Source organism: Corapipo altera, unplaced genomic scaffold (genome assembly GCF_003945725.1).
Source record: "Corapipo altera isolate COAL_440 unplaced genomic scaffold, ASM394572v1 150, whole genome shotgun sequence".
In the NCBI taxonomy this organism is placed as follows: domain Eukaryota; kingdom Metazoa; phylum Chordata; class Aves; order Passeriformes; family Pipridae; genus Corapipo; species Corapipo altera.
The window spans coordinates 1,657,015-1,673,369 of NW_020884941.1; the positions used below are offsets into that span (position 1 = coordinate 1,657,015).

The 16,355-nt window shown below is 41.1% G+C and overlaps 1 protein-coding gene across 2 annotated transcripts in view; it reads right to left on the reverse strand.

The window, feature by feature from the left end:
- The window catches only part of TAOK3 (TAO kinase 3), a 61,495-nt gene extending 45,994 nt beyond the window's left edge, over window positions 1–15,501 (reverse strand). The window contains exons 1-3 of one of the 2 annotated variants that reach the window (XM_027661648.1): window positions 15,481–15,501; window positions 1,755–1,844; window positions 393–607 (exon numbers count right to left, since the gene is read on the reverse strand). In XM_027661648.1, the coding sequence (XP_027517449.1) occupies window positions 393–512 (120 nt within the window). In that variant the 5' untranslated portion in view covers window positions 513–607; window positions 1,755–1,844; window positions 15,481–15,501. Of the gene's footprint in view, window positions 1–392; window positions 608–1,754; window positions 1,845–3,468; window positions 3,475–15,480 lie in introns of those variants that run through there. The other variant, XM_027661649.1, reaches the window with a different exon arrangement.
- Window positions 15,502–16,355: the final 854 nt, after the last annotated feature.

A 16,355-nucleotide genomic window follows, 5' to 3' on the forward strand; every position in this document is an offset into this window, starting at 1 on the left:
ATGTAAGAATTTCCTGTTGAAGACATTAGAGCTATTAATTTGCAGTGATTTACAGGCATATGAACTCCAAGTAGAGCATCTCGAAACTCCAGGTCTGGCAAATTAATTTCCAACTGTTTAAATTCAATTTTCAAACAGCACAAAACACCATATACTTGACCTGTATGGCTGGGTGCTCTAATAAGACTATAGTGATAAAGTGTTATTAGAAAGAGCTACTGTAAAGAGCTCAGGAGTGCTCTGGAAACACTTATTTTGAGATGTTTTATCAGAAAACTAAACACACACAGAGTACTAAGCTCAAAGGATGCTAATTTCTACAAATGCTGAAAATCTCCAAAACCTCACTAAAAAACGACTCTGTTTCCCAAAAAGGAGAGAACCATACTCACAAAGTAAACTGCTCCAAAACTTCCATGTCCGATCTCGTGCAAACCCACGAATATTTCCTCCGGATCATCTTTGTAGAACAGGTCGGCTATTTCTGGGTCCTTTGGCACCCCTTTGCGCATCTTTGAAGTGTGTTACGGACTCCTTCGTGCTCTCAGTTCCCAATCAGTTTCTTCCCTCATGGACAAAGCAGTTTGCAGCAGGCAGCATTCAGCACCTGGGGAGAAAGTTCATCTTTCATCTGCTTCCTTCCCACACGTCTCCGCTCTCGCTCCTCTGACGGCAAAATAAGAGGAAACACTTTCAGGAGCAATAGGCTCCACTATCGTTTCCTTCAGCTAATTCTTTTTAATTATTAGTCCCATTTAGATATAGAGATTACAATGCATTCAGAGTACAACAGGTCTTTATCTCACACAGGAAGCAAGTGCTGCAGTTACACTAAAATCCACTTGAAGACAAGAGTCCTGTTGCTATGCAAAACATCCTGTGACAGGAGTTTGTTATTCTTCATGCTGGGCTCCCAATGTGTCAGTTTTTAGGCTATAACTGTTGTTCCTCCTACTTTTCTGAGCTGTTTGCTTTGTTTTTTCACTCCCACTTGCCAGCTGGTGCTAGTAGAAAAGTTAGCTGCTATTCCACAGCAACACTTTGCAGCCATATAATTGTTATTTCTCTATTTATTTACTCAGAACTGCAAGACAGTCAGTGGTGCTGGACTGTGATCGCTTCCAGGACATGGAATTGCTTTTGAAGGATCCTAGACTCCACCACATAAGACAGATCTTTGCCTCCTGAACATGTTTCCTTACCATAAGCATATAATTAGGCAGCACAGAACTGGGCAGTATCTAAGTGAAGATTTTCAGTATCCATCCCCAAAATTTTGTATATATGGGAGATAAAAAAAATAAACATCCAAACATCAGAAAGTTCCCCATTTCCTATCAAAACACCCTGAAAAATCTATATTGGTTCATTAAACACTGGTGTGCAAAGCAATGATGGGAGTCTTTACCCATCTGCTTTTGACTTGTGAAACCCAGCAGACAATCTGTAGATGAGTCACCTGGAGCAAGTCTCAAAACTACTGTCACATGTGTAGTTCAGCACCTCATCTCTTGAGACCACATCTTCTCTGTGCATGAAATGTTCAGGCTACCTCATGATATAAACCAGTGTAACACCTAAAGAGAGACCAGCTGCAACCCAACGATCAGATAAAATTAAGACACACGTAAAAGGCTTTAGAAGGTCTCAGACTGCAAGTGCCATCTGAGACTGCCTCCTTGACTCAGGATCACTGGTGGAGCAGCAAACACCACAGCCTGTGGTTCGTTAGAGGTGCAATTAGAGGAGCCCACCTGGGTAACTGTGGCACCAAACATGCTCCGTGGCTCACATTCCTTTCAGCAGCATCGTCCTGCGCTCCCGGCCCCCCTGACTCTCTTATTCTGCAAAGGAAAACAAATAGCAGAGTTTAGAAAAAGTATTTTAAGTTTTGTACCTTATTTATACACAAAAATATCACGTCCAGTAAAGACCAGTGACTACAAGGCCCCGATGGAAAGTGCAGTTAGAGGAGCACTGGCTGGGAATGCTCACGGTGCCTCTCCGGGTGAGGATGTGCACTTCCTGTGTTCCATATCATTGCAAGATAAAAAAACCAGGAAAAGGGGTTAAATGCCAAGTTCTTTGGCTTTCAAAAGGACTCTTTAGCTTGCAGGGGCACAGGCAGAGTGTGGAAGCTCCCTCTCAGACCACACTTTTTAGATTGCCTATAAAAAGGACAAAGCCCAGAGAAGCCATGAATGCCCCATCCCTGGAAGTGTCCAAGGCCAGGCTGGATGGGGCCCTGGGCAACCTGATCTAGTGAATGGCATCCCTGCCCATGGTAGGGGCATGGAATGAGATGGTCTTTAAGGTCCTTTCCAACCCAAACCATTCCATGATAAGCTGACACAGCTGAGTCCATTACTTCTGTCTGTATGTTCTACCCGATGACACACGAGATTCTTGAGAAAGTCCTGGGCATTAGTAAGTCAAACATTGTTGAATTCCACCAGGGAGAGTATAAGAAATGAAAAGATGGAAAAGGAGGGCAACCAGTGAGACTCATCAGCTGAAATCAGGTCTCAATTACTCAGTGTCACCCACTCCTGTGGGTGCAGGAACATTCCCAAAGAGCCACCACTGTCCTCTCAGAGCAGTGGGATACAGGGAGAGCTGGAAATCAGCTTGAACTCATGGAAAATGTCATCATGTGGTTACATCCACAGCAGAAATGCTTCCAAGTTAAGCATACTGCAAAAGTTATATTGCCAAAATCTGAATTCATAGGCACCTGATTTAATGACAAATACAGTAACTCATCTTCTCATTTATTAGGAAAAAAATAAATGAGCAGAAGTCTTCCTGCTAACAGTTAACATTACCAAAAACTGTTATTTTTGTCTGCTGTTCTCATTGCAGGGTAATACTATTGAGCTGTTAAACAGCTACTTGAAGAGCACCAAAAAAAGGTTCTGCAGTGCTTAGTTTTAAAAAAAAAAAAAAAAAATCTCTCAAGTATAAACAAAAGCCAAATGAATGAAATGATTATTCATTCTCAGCTGACTGGCCTCACCCACAGGTGCTGTATTTACTACAGGCCTGCAGACAGGGCAAAGAATGCAGTATTTCAGGTCTGGCATTCTTCAGCCAACAGAAAAATCCATTTGGCTGTAGAACAATAAAAACAAACTGACAGAGAAAGCAATTTATCCATCTCTAGTCAAATGAACTTCTCTGCCGTTAACGAAGTCTGTGCAGCTCTAATATTCAAGGTATTTAAAATGGGAAGCTAAATGTCAATACTTAGAGCTCAGCCCCAAGTAATAATGTTCTTTTCCATTTGGGACAGGCATATGTGGTGAGGCAAGTAAATCTTCTCAGCAGGAAGCTGTTATTTCCCAGTAATGATTATCAGAAAAACTTAGGATGGAAAGTGTATCAAGAATAACTTAAGTCCTGATGATTGAACATGATCACAGAGTGATCCATACGATCCCACAGTGCTGGCAGTGCCTTGGGACAAACACTGAGAACTCTTTGTACAACCACATCACAGCATCAAGTGCACAATTTGTCCATGGGACAGACAGTGTAAAACACAACAGATACACATCCCACCACTCCGAGGTAACCTGGCAAGGTCACAAATCCTCAATATCACAACTCTCTTCTAGATATGTGAAGAGTGAAATAAAAATGGTTTAGAACATGCAGAGCACTGTGGGAGTCAAGTGCCATTAGTAGACAACCTCAAGTTCAAGGTAGGTCAATTTGGGCAAGTTCTTTCCAGTACCAAATTACTGAATTAACACAGTAAGAAACAATTTCTCTTAGAAGCCTGATTTCTGCTCTTCATCCTTCTAAAGCAGCATTTGAGATTCTGCATATTCTGAAGACCTCAAATGGAAACAGCATTAATCACACTGGTGGTGACTTGGGGGAGTGACAAGTGACTCAAGACTTTCAGGGTTTGGGAGATCAGCATTTTGTTCAGACAAGCCCTCAAACTGCCTACCTAGAAATTAAAGCTCTCCAATCAACAATTACCAGTGAAAAATCCCTGCCTTGGAGGAAAAACCACTTGTGCCCCATTTCTGAAATCCTGCAAAGGGGTAGAAATACAGGATGAATTCTTGAGAGCAAATGCAGCATCAGAGATGATGGTGAGAAAAATATTCAAAAGATTCTCTGGGGAAAAAAAATTCTCATAATGAAGATTACAGAGCACAGTTGGACACATCTATGTGGCAATGCAACATCACAGGCAGAGGAATGCAAAATTACTCCAAAATTCCTTATGGGAAATGCACCTGGCCAGCTGCAGTTTGCCCAGGCCAGCAGTGCCCACAGCAAGAGGGAAACGCTGGAGAACTGCTCTGAGAACCACAAGGTGTTCCTGAAGCAGTGAAGCAATTCTGCTCAGAGCAGTTTGCTGTAATTCTGCTCTCCTCTCCCTTCAAACCCAAGTTCTGGAATGCAATCCAGCCACGACGAGCCCTCTCCAGGGAGTGGGCACTTACTGCCAGAGTTTTGGCCTCGTTGCCATCTCACCATGGTGTTTCAAGGATTCTCTATTCCTTCCTTATGCTAAATAGTACAATAACCCAGTGCTTTTAGGGGCTGGGGCATCATCAGAGAGTTTCAGGAGATGATGGTGGAGAGTATGGGAAGAGCCAGGCCAGGAAGCAGAAAGCAGGATGATGTTGATGAACAAGGTACACTAGGGACTGCTCAGAGACTGGGCCCTGGATAATGCTGTGACAAGTGACACTACCAGAGCAAACACACAGGGTTTTCCAACAGTTTAAAGAAAGCAAAAGTTTCCTCAATCCTAGGAAAGCCTCACATTTAAAAAGCACGAATTCCTGCTTTTGCACAAGGATTCTCTCGCCGCCAATTACAGTCTCTAGGTGCTGTATTAATAATAACAGAAAAGACCTTGACCTGAATATAAAGGAAAGAACAAAGCATAACTGGAAGTGCCTTTAAGAGGGGCTGAACTATCCACATTTCCAAATAACCCATGGATCTAAAATTATATCCATGAATAAGATAAACTTGAGAACTCAAATTCTGTAACTGCTAATGAGGTGTCTTTTCAAAGCGCAGTAGCAGAAGAGTTATTTCCCTCTTTGTCAACCAGCAGCCTGCCCAGCATCCTTAGTTCCCTCATCTCCCAGCACATCCAATACACCCAAGCACAGCTCCCACACCCTCCAAGCATCCCCACAAAGTGCAAGTGTGTGGCCTGTAAACACAGCGTGAAACGCGTCTCGCAGCACCAAAGGCCTGTCTGAAATGTGTACAGAAATACACAACATTAATTTTAGTTCCTAACTACACCAGGGTACTTCCCAAAACAAGGACAAAGTTTTCCACTTTGTGCAGAAAAACAAACTACAGGAAACAGGGTGGACCAGCAGCAGATTCCACTCAGAGGAGGAGCAACGTGACACAGCTCATGCACCCATTTTTAGATGAGTATTTTGAGGGGAATAAATTGACACCAGAGTTCTTTTCCCAAGAATGACGAGCACAGAGTCCCCTTCCATCATTTCAGTCTCTCCAATATCTGCAAAGGAGGAAATTCTGAGATAAATTCAGCTGGTAACAACTGTCCTGAGTAAGAAACCTTGAGAGCCCAAAGTAGGCACATGCTCAAGTCCCACTGCAGCCCCCACATGCAAATTGACATTGTTTTGTTTTTTTTTTTTTCTGTTGTCTTTAAGAAGCTGGAGCTTTTTCCTTTTCCTTGAATTGGTACATATGGCTGGCCACCACGGCCAAACACAAAACACTTCATCCCAGGCTATTCCAGCTGGTCCACTCACCTGCAGACCACAACCTTGGATGAACAGCCCATTACTTTGCAGAAGCAGGTACTCTGGCTTTTTGGGAAACACTCTTCCACCTCCATATTTTAAGCTTTTCAGTGTAATTTTTTGATTGTAAAAATTACGTTCCCAGCTAACTTTATGAAACTCAACACAGCATACATGTTTTTTCCAAGTATATTAGCACCTAACTTATTTTAATGCTTGAACCAGTCATACACAGATCTGGTACAGAAACTCAAGCTACTTGCAAGTTTGCTGATGGTGTATGTGCAAAAAGCACTTGTACTACAGCCTTTGTTTGCTTAAATTAATTACTGATTTCCAGATACTGAGAGAAGATTTCACTCTGGTCCAGAAGCAGCAAGTCCTCTCATGTCCTCTCCACAGATTTCTCAGAAGTGAAATGATCCTCTTGGTACAGAACAGAAAGGGAAGGGACCCAGTGACCTTCAGCAGCAAAGACAAATATTCCTGAGAATTTGAAAACGGTCTGCAGATATCAGGACAGCGTTCCCTGAGGGCACACAGCGGGAGGACCAGGCTCAGGAATCGGGACACAGTCTGCTAGGAAAGCTGGATAATGTAACAGAAGCACAAAAGGAGCTCAGTGATATCATTAACAGCCGAGACTCAAACACCAGTTCCTCAAACACCACTTCTACTGCTTTGCTTTTACAAGAAATAACTTCCCAGAACGCTCCAGTCAGTGTCACACACCATTTTTCTTAATATCTGGGTGCTACCACAGCCCTTCACCATCTACAGCTTCTAAAAAGGACTGCAAGACTCAGTCTTTGCCTGGTACTCTGCTCAGCAATCCACCTGGAATTCCATCCTAACGCTCCATACTTTGATTCAGCATTGTCCAGTGCTCGTGCACCAGGTCATGTGGAGTTCACAGGATTACTCATGCTAATAAAACCCCTGAATCACAACTGTTCTGACTGCACGGTGCCCCTGGGATATGAAATCCAACTAATAACTTGCAGGTCTTATTGTACATACAGACCTTAACCAAAGCAGCTTTTTCTTCCTGAGGAGGAGCAGTAGTTTTAAAGGAAATTTTCCATTTACAACTCCCCTATGACTATTACTTATGTGTCGTAAGACAATAAACTTCTTAATAAAAATATAAGACAATAAACTGATTAAAAAAAAATAAAAATATAAAACCAGTGGGCTTAAAGTCAAGAGAAAAATCAGTTTTAGTCATCGGGAACATTTCAACAAGTATGAAGTCAAGCCACAGGCCAGGCCTCCCCAAGGGAATAGTCCCAGTTGTGTCCACTGGAATTCCACTGCTTTGCTAATTGTGTGTAACCTTAGTTACCCAAAATCATGGGGTACAGCCTGGGCTTTTAGAAGTCAAACAGCATCATTCTCCACAGCAGGTACATAACAAAAAAGCAAAACTTCACAGCAAGAGACACTGGGTGCTGCTTCCCAATGGTTTTCCTGTTGACTTTAAAACAATTTAATGAAAATATGCATGCCCTTGTTTTGCTTAAGGGTAATTAACATGTCTTGGACTAGAGCATGTATTTTACCATAAATCCCAGAATGCATTATTAAGGCTTTTCAGGTTTAGTTAACAAGATTAAAAACTTTCAGTCATGAAATAAACCTTGTCTAATTAAAAATAAAGGAAAGAAAAAGGCTTCCTGCTCCCAGCAACAACATTTCATAATATTTCATCATGGCACACTTGAAATAATTCAGTCGTACATCTGGAAGGGAGGAAAGATCCATGAATCATTTTAAGCCCTGATGTACATAACCCCAAATAGCATCATACACAGAAATACAAATTTCATCAGATCTTCTCATCAAAACATCTCTAAAAAGCATCACATGTGGGTCATGAAATTGAGAAAATTGCCTCCTTATTTTCGTCAGATTCTTTTTTTTTTTCTGTAGCATTTTTATCAGGCTCTTCATCATGTTGCTTAAAAGACAGTGAACTGCAGACCATTATAAATTGATGAGTATTATGCTGTGTGCTACTCAGAGGCACAAATAAGTCATTGGATTTGTTTATGAAATGAAAGCCTCAAGAGACACCAGCACACTCAGAGTTTCCTACCTATTAATGTACTGGCTTCCAAAGAGCTGTATCCATTTTGTGGTTTAAAGCTATTTTTAGATACTTTTCAAAGAGTTTATATTTTGACCATCACATAATCAAGGGAAAAAAAAAATCCCCAAACTCCAGCAACTGGCTAAATCTATTCCCAGAGCTTTCCAGACTGTCCAGGGTGATGCTGACCAGCTCCTGCTCACCTGCATTGCAACTCAGAGCTGTGGGATCCCCACTGCTGACACTGAACCCACCACAGGGGCCACCAGGTCATTTAAATAGCAAAGGCATAACAAGGCTTGCAACCACATCTCCATCTCAAACTGAGTTTTTGTGAAGCGTAGGAAGTGACTGCTACAACACCTCTGAAATACAATAAAATTATCTGAGTTTTAAAATTACTTTTCTTATCGTGACTTGATAAGGAACGATCACTTGATGGCCTGACTTCTGGTTTGCCCCTGAAGTCAGAACTGCAGGGAACTGTTAGATTTAACTAACTGAGGTTAACATATAATTATGCTACTGGACAGTTACCCTGTGCTACACAAGGAAAAGGTGTATTTTAGGGGAGGGATATGTACATATTTACACATGAAGAGCCTGTGATACCATTTGGGGCAAAATGTGATTTCATTATGTAAGTGTAAGACAATGAACAGAACCCTCTGATGTAAGAGTGTCCTGGTGTAGCTCCATGGATTTTATCACACCATCAGCTGACTTCGAAAAAAGAGGTTTTCATTTAAAAATCCTGGTTTCTCCTTTTGCAAGGAAATGTAACTGGGATGCTAATTTTCTGGAAGCTGTATCACAGTAAAACTGGCCAAAGGGAGTCATGCAGTGGGTCCTTAACAAAACATAAGGAAACAGATGCAGGCTGTGTGCATGGAGGAGGAAAGAAAAGACATTCCTTGGTCATAGAGGGTCAGAGCATTTCTCACAACAAACCAAACTGTAGGGTTTTTTAAAATTTTTTTACTTCTGTTTCGAGACAGGCAAAGGTAAGTGCGAAGTATGTTCTTCATGATTCTAAGAAAATCCACAATCTTCATTATGAGCTTATTAATAAAACCACCCTGAGCATTTTAATTTGTACAGAGAGTGAGTTGCACAGTGCACTGGGTGTTGTTTGTCCTCTCCAGTGACAGGGTTTGGAGGGAAAGGCTTCTGCATCCTGACCTCGTACTGCTGCTGGTTTAAGGAGCAGAGAAACACACAGCATTCCACAACATTCCCAACCTGGCATTCCATGATCTGTGACATATATCCCCCAGCACATCTTGTCTTCACTGTGTTAAACTTCCCCCTTTCTTTGCTCCCTGAATCTCTCCTTTCTAAAACTTCTCCTTTTGCAGCCCCTCCTTCCTTCCTGCCTCCTCTGTGCCAGCCAGAGATAACTCTTTAGGAAACAGCCCTTCTGACTATGGCAGTTTCTCATCTTTGCTCCACCCACCCTCAGTGCCTCCAACTCCAGCACATCCAGCTCTCCTGACCTATTTAGAGGCACAACTGCAACCATTAAGAGAAATAACAGGAATTTGGTCCATGCTCCTATCATTAAAAATGGCTTACACCTGTTTCATTCAGGTGTCAAAGTCGGGAATGGAGTTAAACACAAAAAAGCTGATTTGGAAGAACCCACAAAAACTCAATTTCATGTGGAAATACTATTATTAAAAGACAACAAACCTGGTCTTGCACATACCAGCCAAGGAATTATCAGTCACTAAATATTACATGACTTAGTCACTGGCTTTCTAAGTTTATTCTCCTATAACATGTATTTTATGGCTACTACTAAAAGACATGCATAGAAGTGAGATATGGATGGCTACTGTCCAAAATGTCATTATTATGATCTAATAATTGTGAACAAGAAAAGAGGGTTTATACTCTTTGAAAAGAAAACTGGATGCCTGAAACTCTGGAAAGAAGAAGGATCCTGTGCTGCTTTTATCCAACACCCAGAAAGGACTCAAAGTTGGTTCTGTTGGCCATCACATGTGCTTATAAGACACCCCACTCGTGGGTCCCTCTTTTTCAGGATCATTTTAACACCCTTATGACAATTACAGCATTATTTGCACACAGCAGTTATCACACTTAAACACAGAAGCTGCTAAAATTGAGAAACAAACCCTGTTCAGGGTCACCCAAAGAATAACCACAAATAAAACTGAGGTTCCCAGATTAGAAGGAGCTGGGGCAGCAATCCCACCGAACAACCATCTGCTGCTTCCACGCTGATTTTTTGGCTGATTTACCTATCACGCACATCGCCACGGCAAGCTGGCTTCCTGGCTGACTGAACAGCCATGAAAGAAATCACCAAAGAGCTCAAAGATCTGAATAAAAGCAAACAAGGGTAATGAAATTATAAATATATGCAACCTTGCCAAGGTAGTCATTTCTGCAGTACCTCAACACCCCAAGCAGGAGGGATTTACTCATCAGTGAGTGCCCCCAGCATCACACAAATGCTGTTTAAGCAATTCTCCTCCCTTCAAACACGTTCACACACGTTACGGGGAAGGGAAAAAGAAAATTAAGAAAGCATAAGAAAGGAAAACCTCAAATCCCGCTGAATTCCGAACTGAAACAACTATTTTGTTTCAGCAGACAACAAATTCTGAGCTAACAGTGAATTTATAGCTACCACAGAGTGTCATCACTCCCATTACATCAGAACATCCAGACTCTTTAAGTAGCTGGATAATGGAGAGGTCCAGGTCTGTGATTTCAGCCTTTAAGTTTTGTCTTCTTGGGATTTATCAGGTCAGAAAAGGCCCTTAAGGTTGCTTTAATGCAGATTTTTAGCACCTTTAAGTAAAAAAAAAAAAAAAAATTTAAATTAGAACTGGAACAGAAGTTGCTCCACTGGGCACTGGAATCAGATATGTAAGGTGAACTTAACTCTCTGGGTCAGCTCAGAGCCTTCTTCAGGCAAACTCAGTTTTGGTTCCACCAAAGGGAGATGACAGAGGCAGGGAAGAGGAGAAACAGTCAGCTGGATTAGGATATGCCAGGTATCCATCCCCTCAGCATTCTCTGCTTTTTAATTAGCATTGCTGTTGTGAAGAATCAATATACACTTTTAACTGACATTAATTCTCATTTTAAATAATCTATGCTTCGATTTAATTTTTTCCATGTGAAATTCCAAATGCAAGTTTCAGCACTGCATCGTTCTGTACAGGCACACCCTCAGATGAGCTTTAACATACTGAGATTTAATATTTCAGAATGTTAAACCCGGAGAGAGAAAAAAAAAATTATCAGTAAACTCAAACTACTTGGTGTCCTCAAGAAAACAAGACAGAAATAAGGGGAAAATAAGGGATGTGACTAATGTTCTCACAGGCAAAGAAAGTAGAGCCTGTCTCCCAGGACCTCGTGGGTCCTTTTAGGAAAAGTGGAAGGTAGATCACCATGGCAACAGAGTATTTTATGAGATACTTTAGCAGTGCAATATGCTCTGATATGAACATAATCAGAGCAGCAGTGCTCTGCCAACCAACTAGAAAACCTTTTAGCACAAACAGGGAGTGCATTTCTGTCTGCTGGAATTCCCAATAATGAAAAACGGATGCTGCAAAAGACACCACAGGTATCACAGGGAGAGAAATCACGTGCAAAGCTTAAAATGAAATTCTCTGGTCACTGGGCTCCCTGATGGAAACAGCTGAAGACTTACAGAGTCCATGACAAGGAAGGTATCAGGAAGGGAGGGTCAAACTTAACTGCTGGCCCAACTTCTATGTCAAATACCTAAATCACATCAGATCATTGCACATCTGCACAGAAACACCAGGAGACAGCACCTGGAAGGGGAGCTGTGGGGACAAAGGGGCTTCTGAGGCAGTGACAGACACGCTGGCATTTGAGGGCAGGAGGAACAGGCAAGGGAAATTCAGGTCAGAGGCATCGCTAAAACAAGAAAATGTGACAAAAAGGACATCAAAAGGAAAGGAAACACCCCCATAATTTAGAAGTGTCTCTGCCTGAGAGCAGCCAAGGGACTGACAGCTCATGTTGGAATGTGTGTTCAATGGCTAAGCAGCAACAAAATCCAGGCTCATTGGCAAACACTGCACAGGAAGAACCATTAAGAGATTGCTCTAAGATATGGCTGAGTTTTATTTTTTGCTCTAATCATAATTTACTATCTTGAATCACCACCAAAAAAGCCATTTAGTAGTTTGCTATTTTTGAGACAGCAGCTAGAGTAATGACACAGATTTGTATATACTAAATTAACACCACCAAATATGTTTTGGTCAGTTATCTTGTAGATACATGAATTCGTAGCAGAGATGATAAATCTTTTATGTTAAAAAATCCCACACAGCCAGGTCCACCTCAAGTGGCTCAGACCTGAGAGATCTCAGCAGCAGAAGAGTGGCTGATGAAAAGCATTTGGTACAAAAATAGGGTAACAGACAGCAGTAGTAATATTTTCAGCTACTCGCACACATTGCTGAATTTTAAATTAATTGTAACCACACAGGAAAAAGACCTGGGGGTTGCTGTAGACAGCTCTCTGAAAACATCTGCTCAGTGTGCAGAGGCAGACAAAAAAAAAAAAAAAAAGGCAAATGGAGTGTTGGGATAAATGCAATGACAGAAAGCCATGCCAAAAGTACAACAGAAATGAAAGGTAAAAAATACTGTATTATTCAAATACAATATCCCACATCAGATACATGAGAAAGGCTGCAGAAATAAAGCAGAGAGAGAAATAAAAATATTAGATGTAGAGGAAGACATCAGCATGAAGGCAAACTGAAGATAAAGCCAGCTTACACTGGGGACAGATAGAGGGGTAATGGTGCATTTAAGAAGAGCACATGGCAAGGCTGTGCTTTCCTCTCCCCTCTGAGAAAAGGTAAAGAATAAACGTAGCCAAAAGTATGAAGTTTCAACTTAAAAATACAGCAACTAATTCAGACAGATGGACATAAATATATTTCATGCTTTTATTCTGGTTTTAAAAACAATTAATGAATTCCCTGATTTTCAATACCGAGTGCAAGGCTCAGAACAGAAAGCTCAGGTATAACTGACATTTCCACCTGGCTGAGGAGACAACAGGGATGCCTGATCCCTGTATGAAGGCAAAACCCCAGCAGCAGCTCCATGGGGCTTCTGTCCCCATCCCTCAGAAGATCCAGCTCAGCGCTGCCCTCAATAACATAAAACTGCATCACACCCACCCCGTCCCACTGCTCCCGGCACCCACACACTACACCCATTTCCCTCTGGATTAATTTGGGAGTTCTCTCTCTTGACCCACAGTTTGACAATAAATCCCTGTCAGACTCCAGCACGTTCCCTTCCCACTTCACTCTTTTCATTCCTTCAAACACACCTGCTCAAACCATCTGACTCCAAACCTGCTGTTAATAAGTGGCACAAACTGTTTTCAGCCACCTTTATCATTCCTGGTAAAAAGTTATCCCTGCCAAATATTACAGTTCTGTTTGGTATTTCAATGTATTTCAATGATGTTGAGAGTGAATAACAGCTGAAGACAGGAAACACATCCACAGGTTTTTATTCATTATTTCTGTGGCAAGTTTCTGGAGCAACAGCAAGGAAAGGAAAAGTCACTTTTTCTAAGGATTTGTTTTCATCTAACAGATGAATTCCAGTTACACTTTCTAAAGCTCCCTGGAGCTGTCAAACTTATCCCAAGGATGTTCTGGGAATAAGAAGTATGGTTACTGGAGATAATACAACAGTAAAAATATTATGCAGAAGCATAATACACAGATCAGCATTCCACGGTTCCCATCACCATCCAGGCTGGTTCAGGACTGGTCCCAACTGGCAAACAGATATATTTGATCATGGCCAAAGCTAAAACAACACAAATATTGCCATTAAGAACCTAATTTGATCTAAACAACGTTCTCACAGCCACTTGAGCAGCCACAGCCTAATGATTTCCAGAGAGAGATGTTTAGGCATCACTTGACCACTTAAAGCTTTGTTTATTTGGACAGATACTGAGATAAAATAGCCCCAAACCAACATGACTGTGCGAGCAAGGCCCTCCTTACACAAGTGCTTATTTTTAAACTCTGCAAGGTTGTATTTGCAGGCTAAAACACAGAGTTCAAGACCACCAGATAAGCCTGGGCATCCTTAATTTTAAGTCTAGACTACAGAGCTTGATTTTTGACAGAAACTCCCCCATTTTCTATTTAAAAATCCTCCTCATTATTTTTTTCTGCAAACCTTGCCTTGCCAGCATTGGCAAACAAAGCAGGCTTTGAAGACTGTAGTAGAATTTCAGTATCACAATCTTAAATCTCATGCAATTAAGCCATTAAACTTTTCTGATAGAAACCAAAACGGTCTTTTTGCTGAATAAAACGTCTAAAGTTCATTCACTGATATGGTCTCAATGCCCTACTTGTTACCTTTTTAACAAGGGGGAAAAAAAAAAAAAAGCCTGAATAGAGATTAAATAAAACATGAGGTTTTTGTCTAAAGACAACTTAGCTTAACTGCCACAGTAAAGCTTTCATCACCAGGACTGTCTTTGCCAACAGTGTTTTCCCCTGCAGCCAATGTTGTTGGACTTAAATCAGAAACAAATCAGTCATTTACGTCAGCCTATTCCAGTTCTGCTTTCTATTAAGACAGACTGAAGTCCTTTCCCATCACCAGAGCTGGGTAAACCTCCTGTTTTCCCACATTTCATTCTCCTCTCAGTTCCCAGGGTGAATTTCACCTGTCTGGGGATGGATATTCAGCTTACATTCCTCTAATAAATGTATTTATGTGAGACAGAGGGATCTACACCACAGAAATTCATCCTTCACAGCATTAAGGCAAATTCTTCTGAAATAATCCAACTTTTTTTTTCCCCAAGTAAATTTATACAAACATCGATGCAACCACTCCTACCTTGTGATTACAGTTTCCTTTCCACTGAATATATTACTATTAATAACTTAGACTTTGGGGAAGTATGTCTCGAGGAAGAAGAGCAGGGAAATGAGGTTTGAGTTTTCTGATACCTTTTTTAAGCAAGTTTTCAATACATGAAAACAAACTTCTCCTGATAAAGGATATTACACAACTTTCCAGCAGTCCCAGAAGCACCAGGCATGCCCACAGGACAAAGGTTTTTCTGCTGGTTGATGATGTTCTGCACTGCACTTCTGAAGGCATTTGTGCAGGGAGATGTCAGTGTTCATGAGAAAATACTCATTTTTTGGATCCATAACAAGTTTATGTACAAGAAAAAGATGTTCAGTTTCCCAAAGAAAGGATCCCCACACTTGACCCTTGAGAGAATATAAATATTATTTTGTTTTGCAGATGGGAGAAATTAAAGTGTTTTGCCTGACAGTGAACATTTTCAGGACCACTTTATCAGGCTGAGCCGTACTCACAAGCACAGAAAAACTATTTTTTGGGAGGGGTACATATTTTTAACAAGGTCATTCTGTGTTTCTTATATCCTAAAATTGCCTTTAGGTGTCTAAAAGAAAGTCCTTGTGAAGGATTCCGCACACGCCCCTGTCAATTCAACACCCCAAATAACAGTAATTCTCTAAAAACCACAAACAGGATATTTTTTAAGTGAGAGAACAGACACAAACTTACTCATCTCAAATGCTGGTACATCCTTTGCCTTCCCATTCCCTGAAGCCAAACTCCTACCTGCTCCCCACGCTCTCATGGAAGAGCTTCCCTTTTCATGACATGTTCTGTACAAGAGTCTTAAACATTAATTAAGTCTAACAGTCCTCAGAGATGTTAGCACAGCTATAAAAAGGTTCCTGGATCGAGTGGCTACTGAAGGAACTGGCATCTGATCAAATTTGCAAGAGTTATGCTCCCAGCTTTATGAATAAATCAAGGAATTATCAGTTTTTGAAAGTCTCCAGCACTTCTTGGTGCCTCATGTACATATTAACAGCCCTATTTTACAGATTCAGCATCTAAGGCATAATGAACCTAAGGGGATACTAGCAGTAAAACTATGAAAGAATCCAATCTCATTTCTAAGAGAGGGAATATTTTTAGTTGGAGACAACTTCTCAATTGCAGGGCAGCTTGGAAGGCTCATTATTTTGTTCTGGTTAATTTTAAACACAGTCCAGACACTCTGTGAATGAAGCACGTTTTTCTGCAGGCTGAGGCATATTACCACTAATTAAAGAAATGATAAATTCTAGTACTAACTAATAAATTCCTGATAGTTCAATATTTTACTTCAGGGTCATATCAGCCCAAAATGTTAAAGGAGCTCAGGGGATTTTAGAAAGTCACCTGCACCAGGGTTCAGTACTCTACAGGAGCTTCTAATCACTCCTGCCACTAGAAAAGGATACTCTAGGCTGGAAAAATGGGGAAAAACTTCTTTCTGGGTCTTCCTAACTAATCTATACCTATTATAAATGTATAACTAATATGACAAGAACAAAGGCCTTGAAAGGATTACCAGAGCTACCATGAATTTTACACAATATAACTAA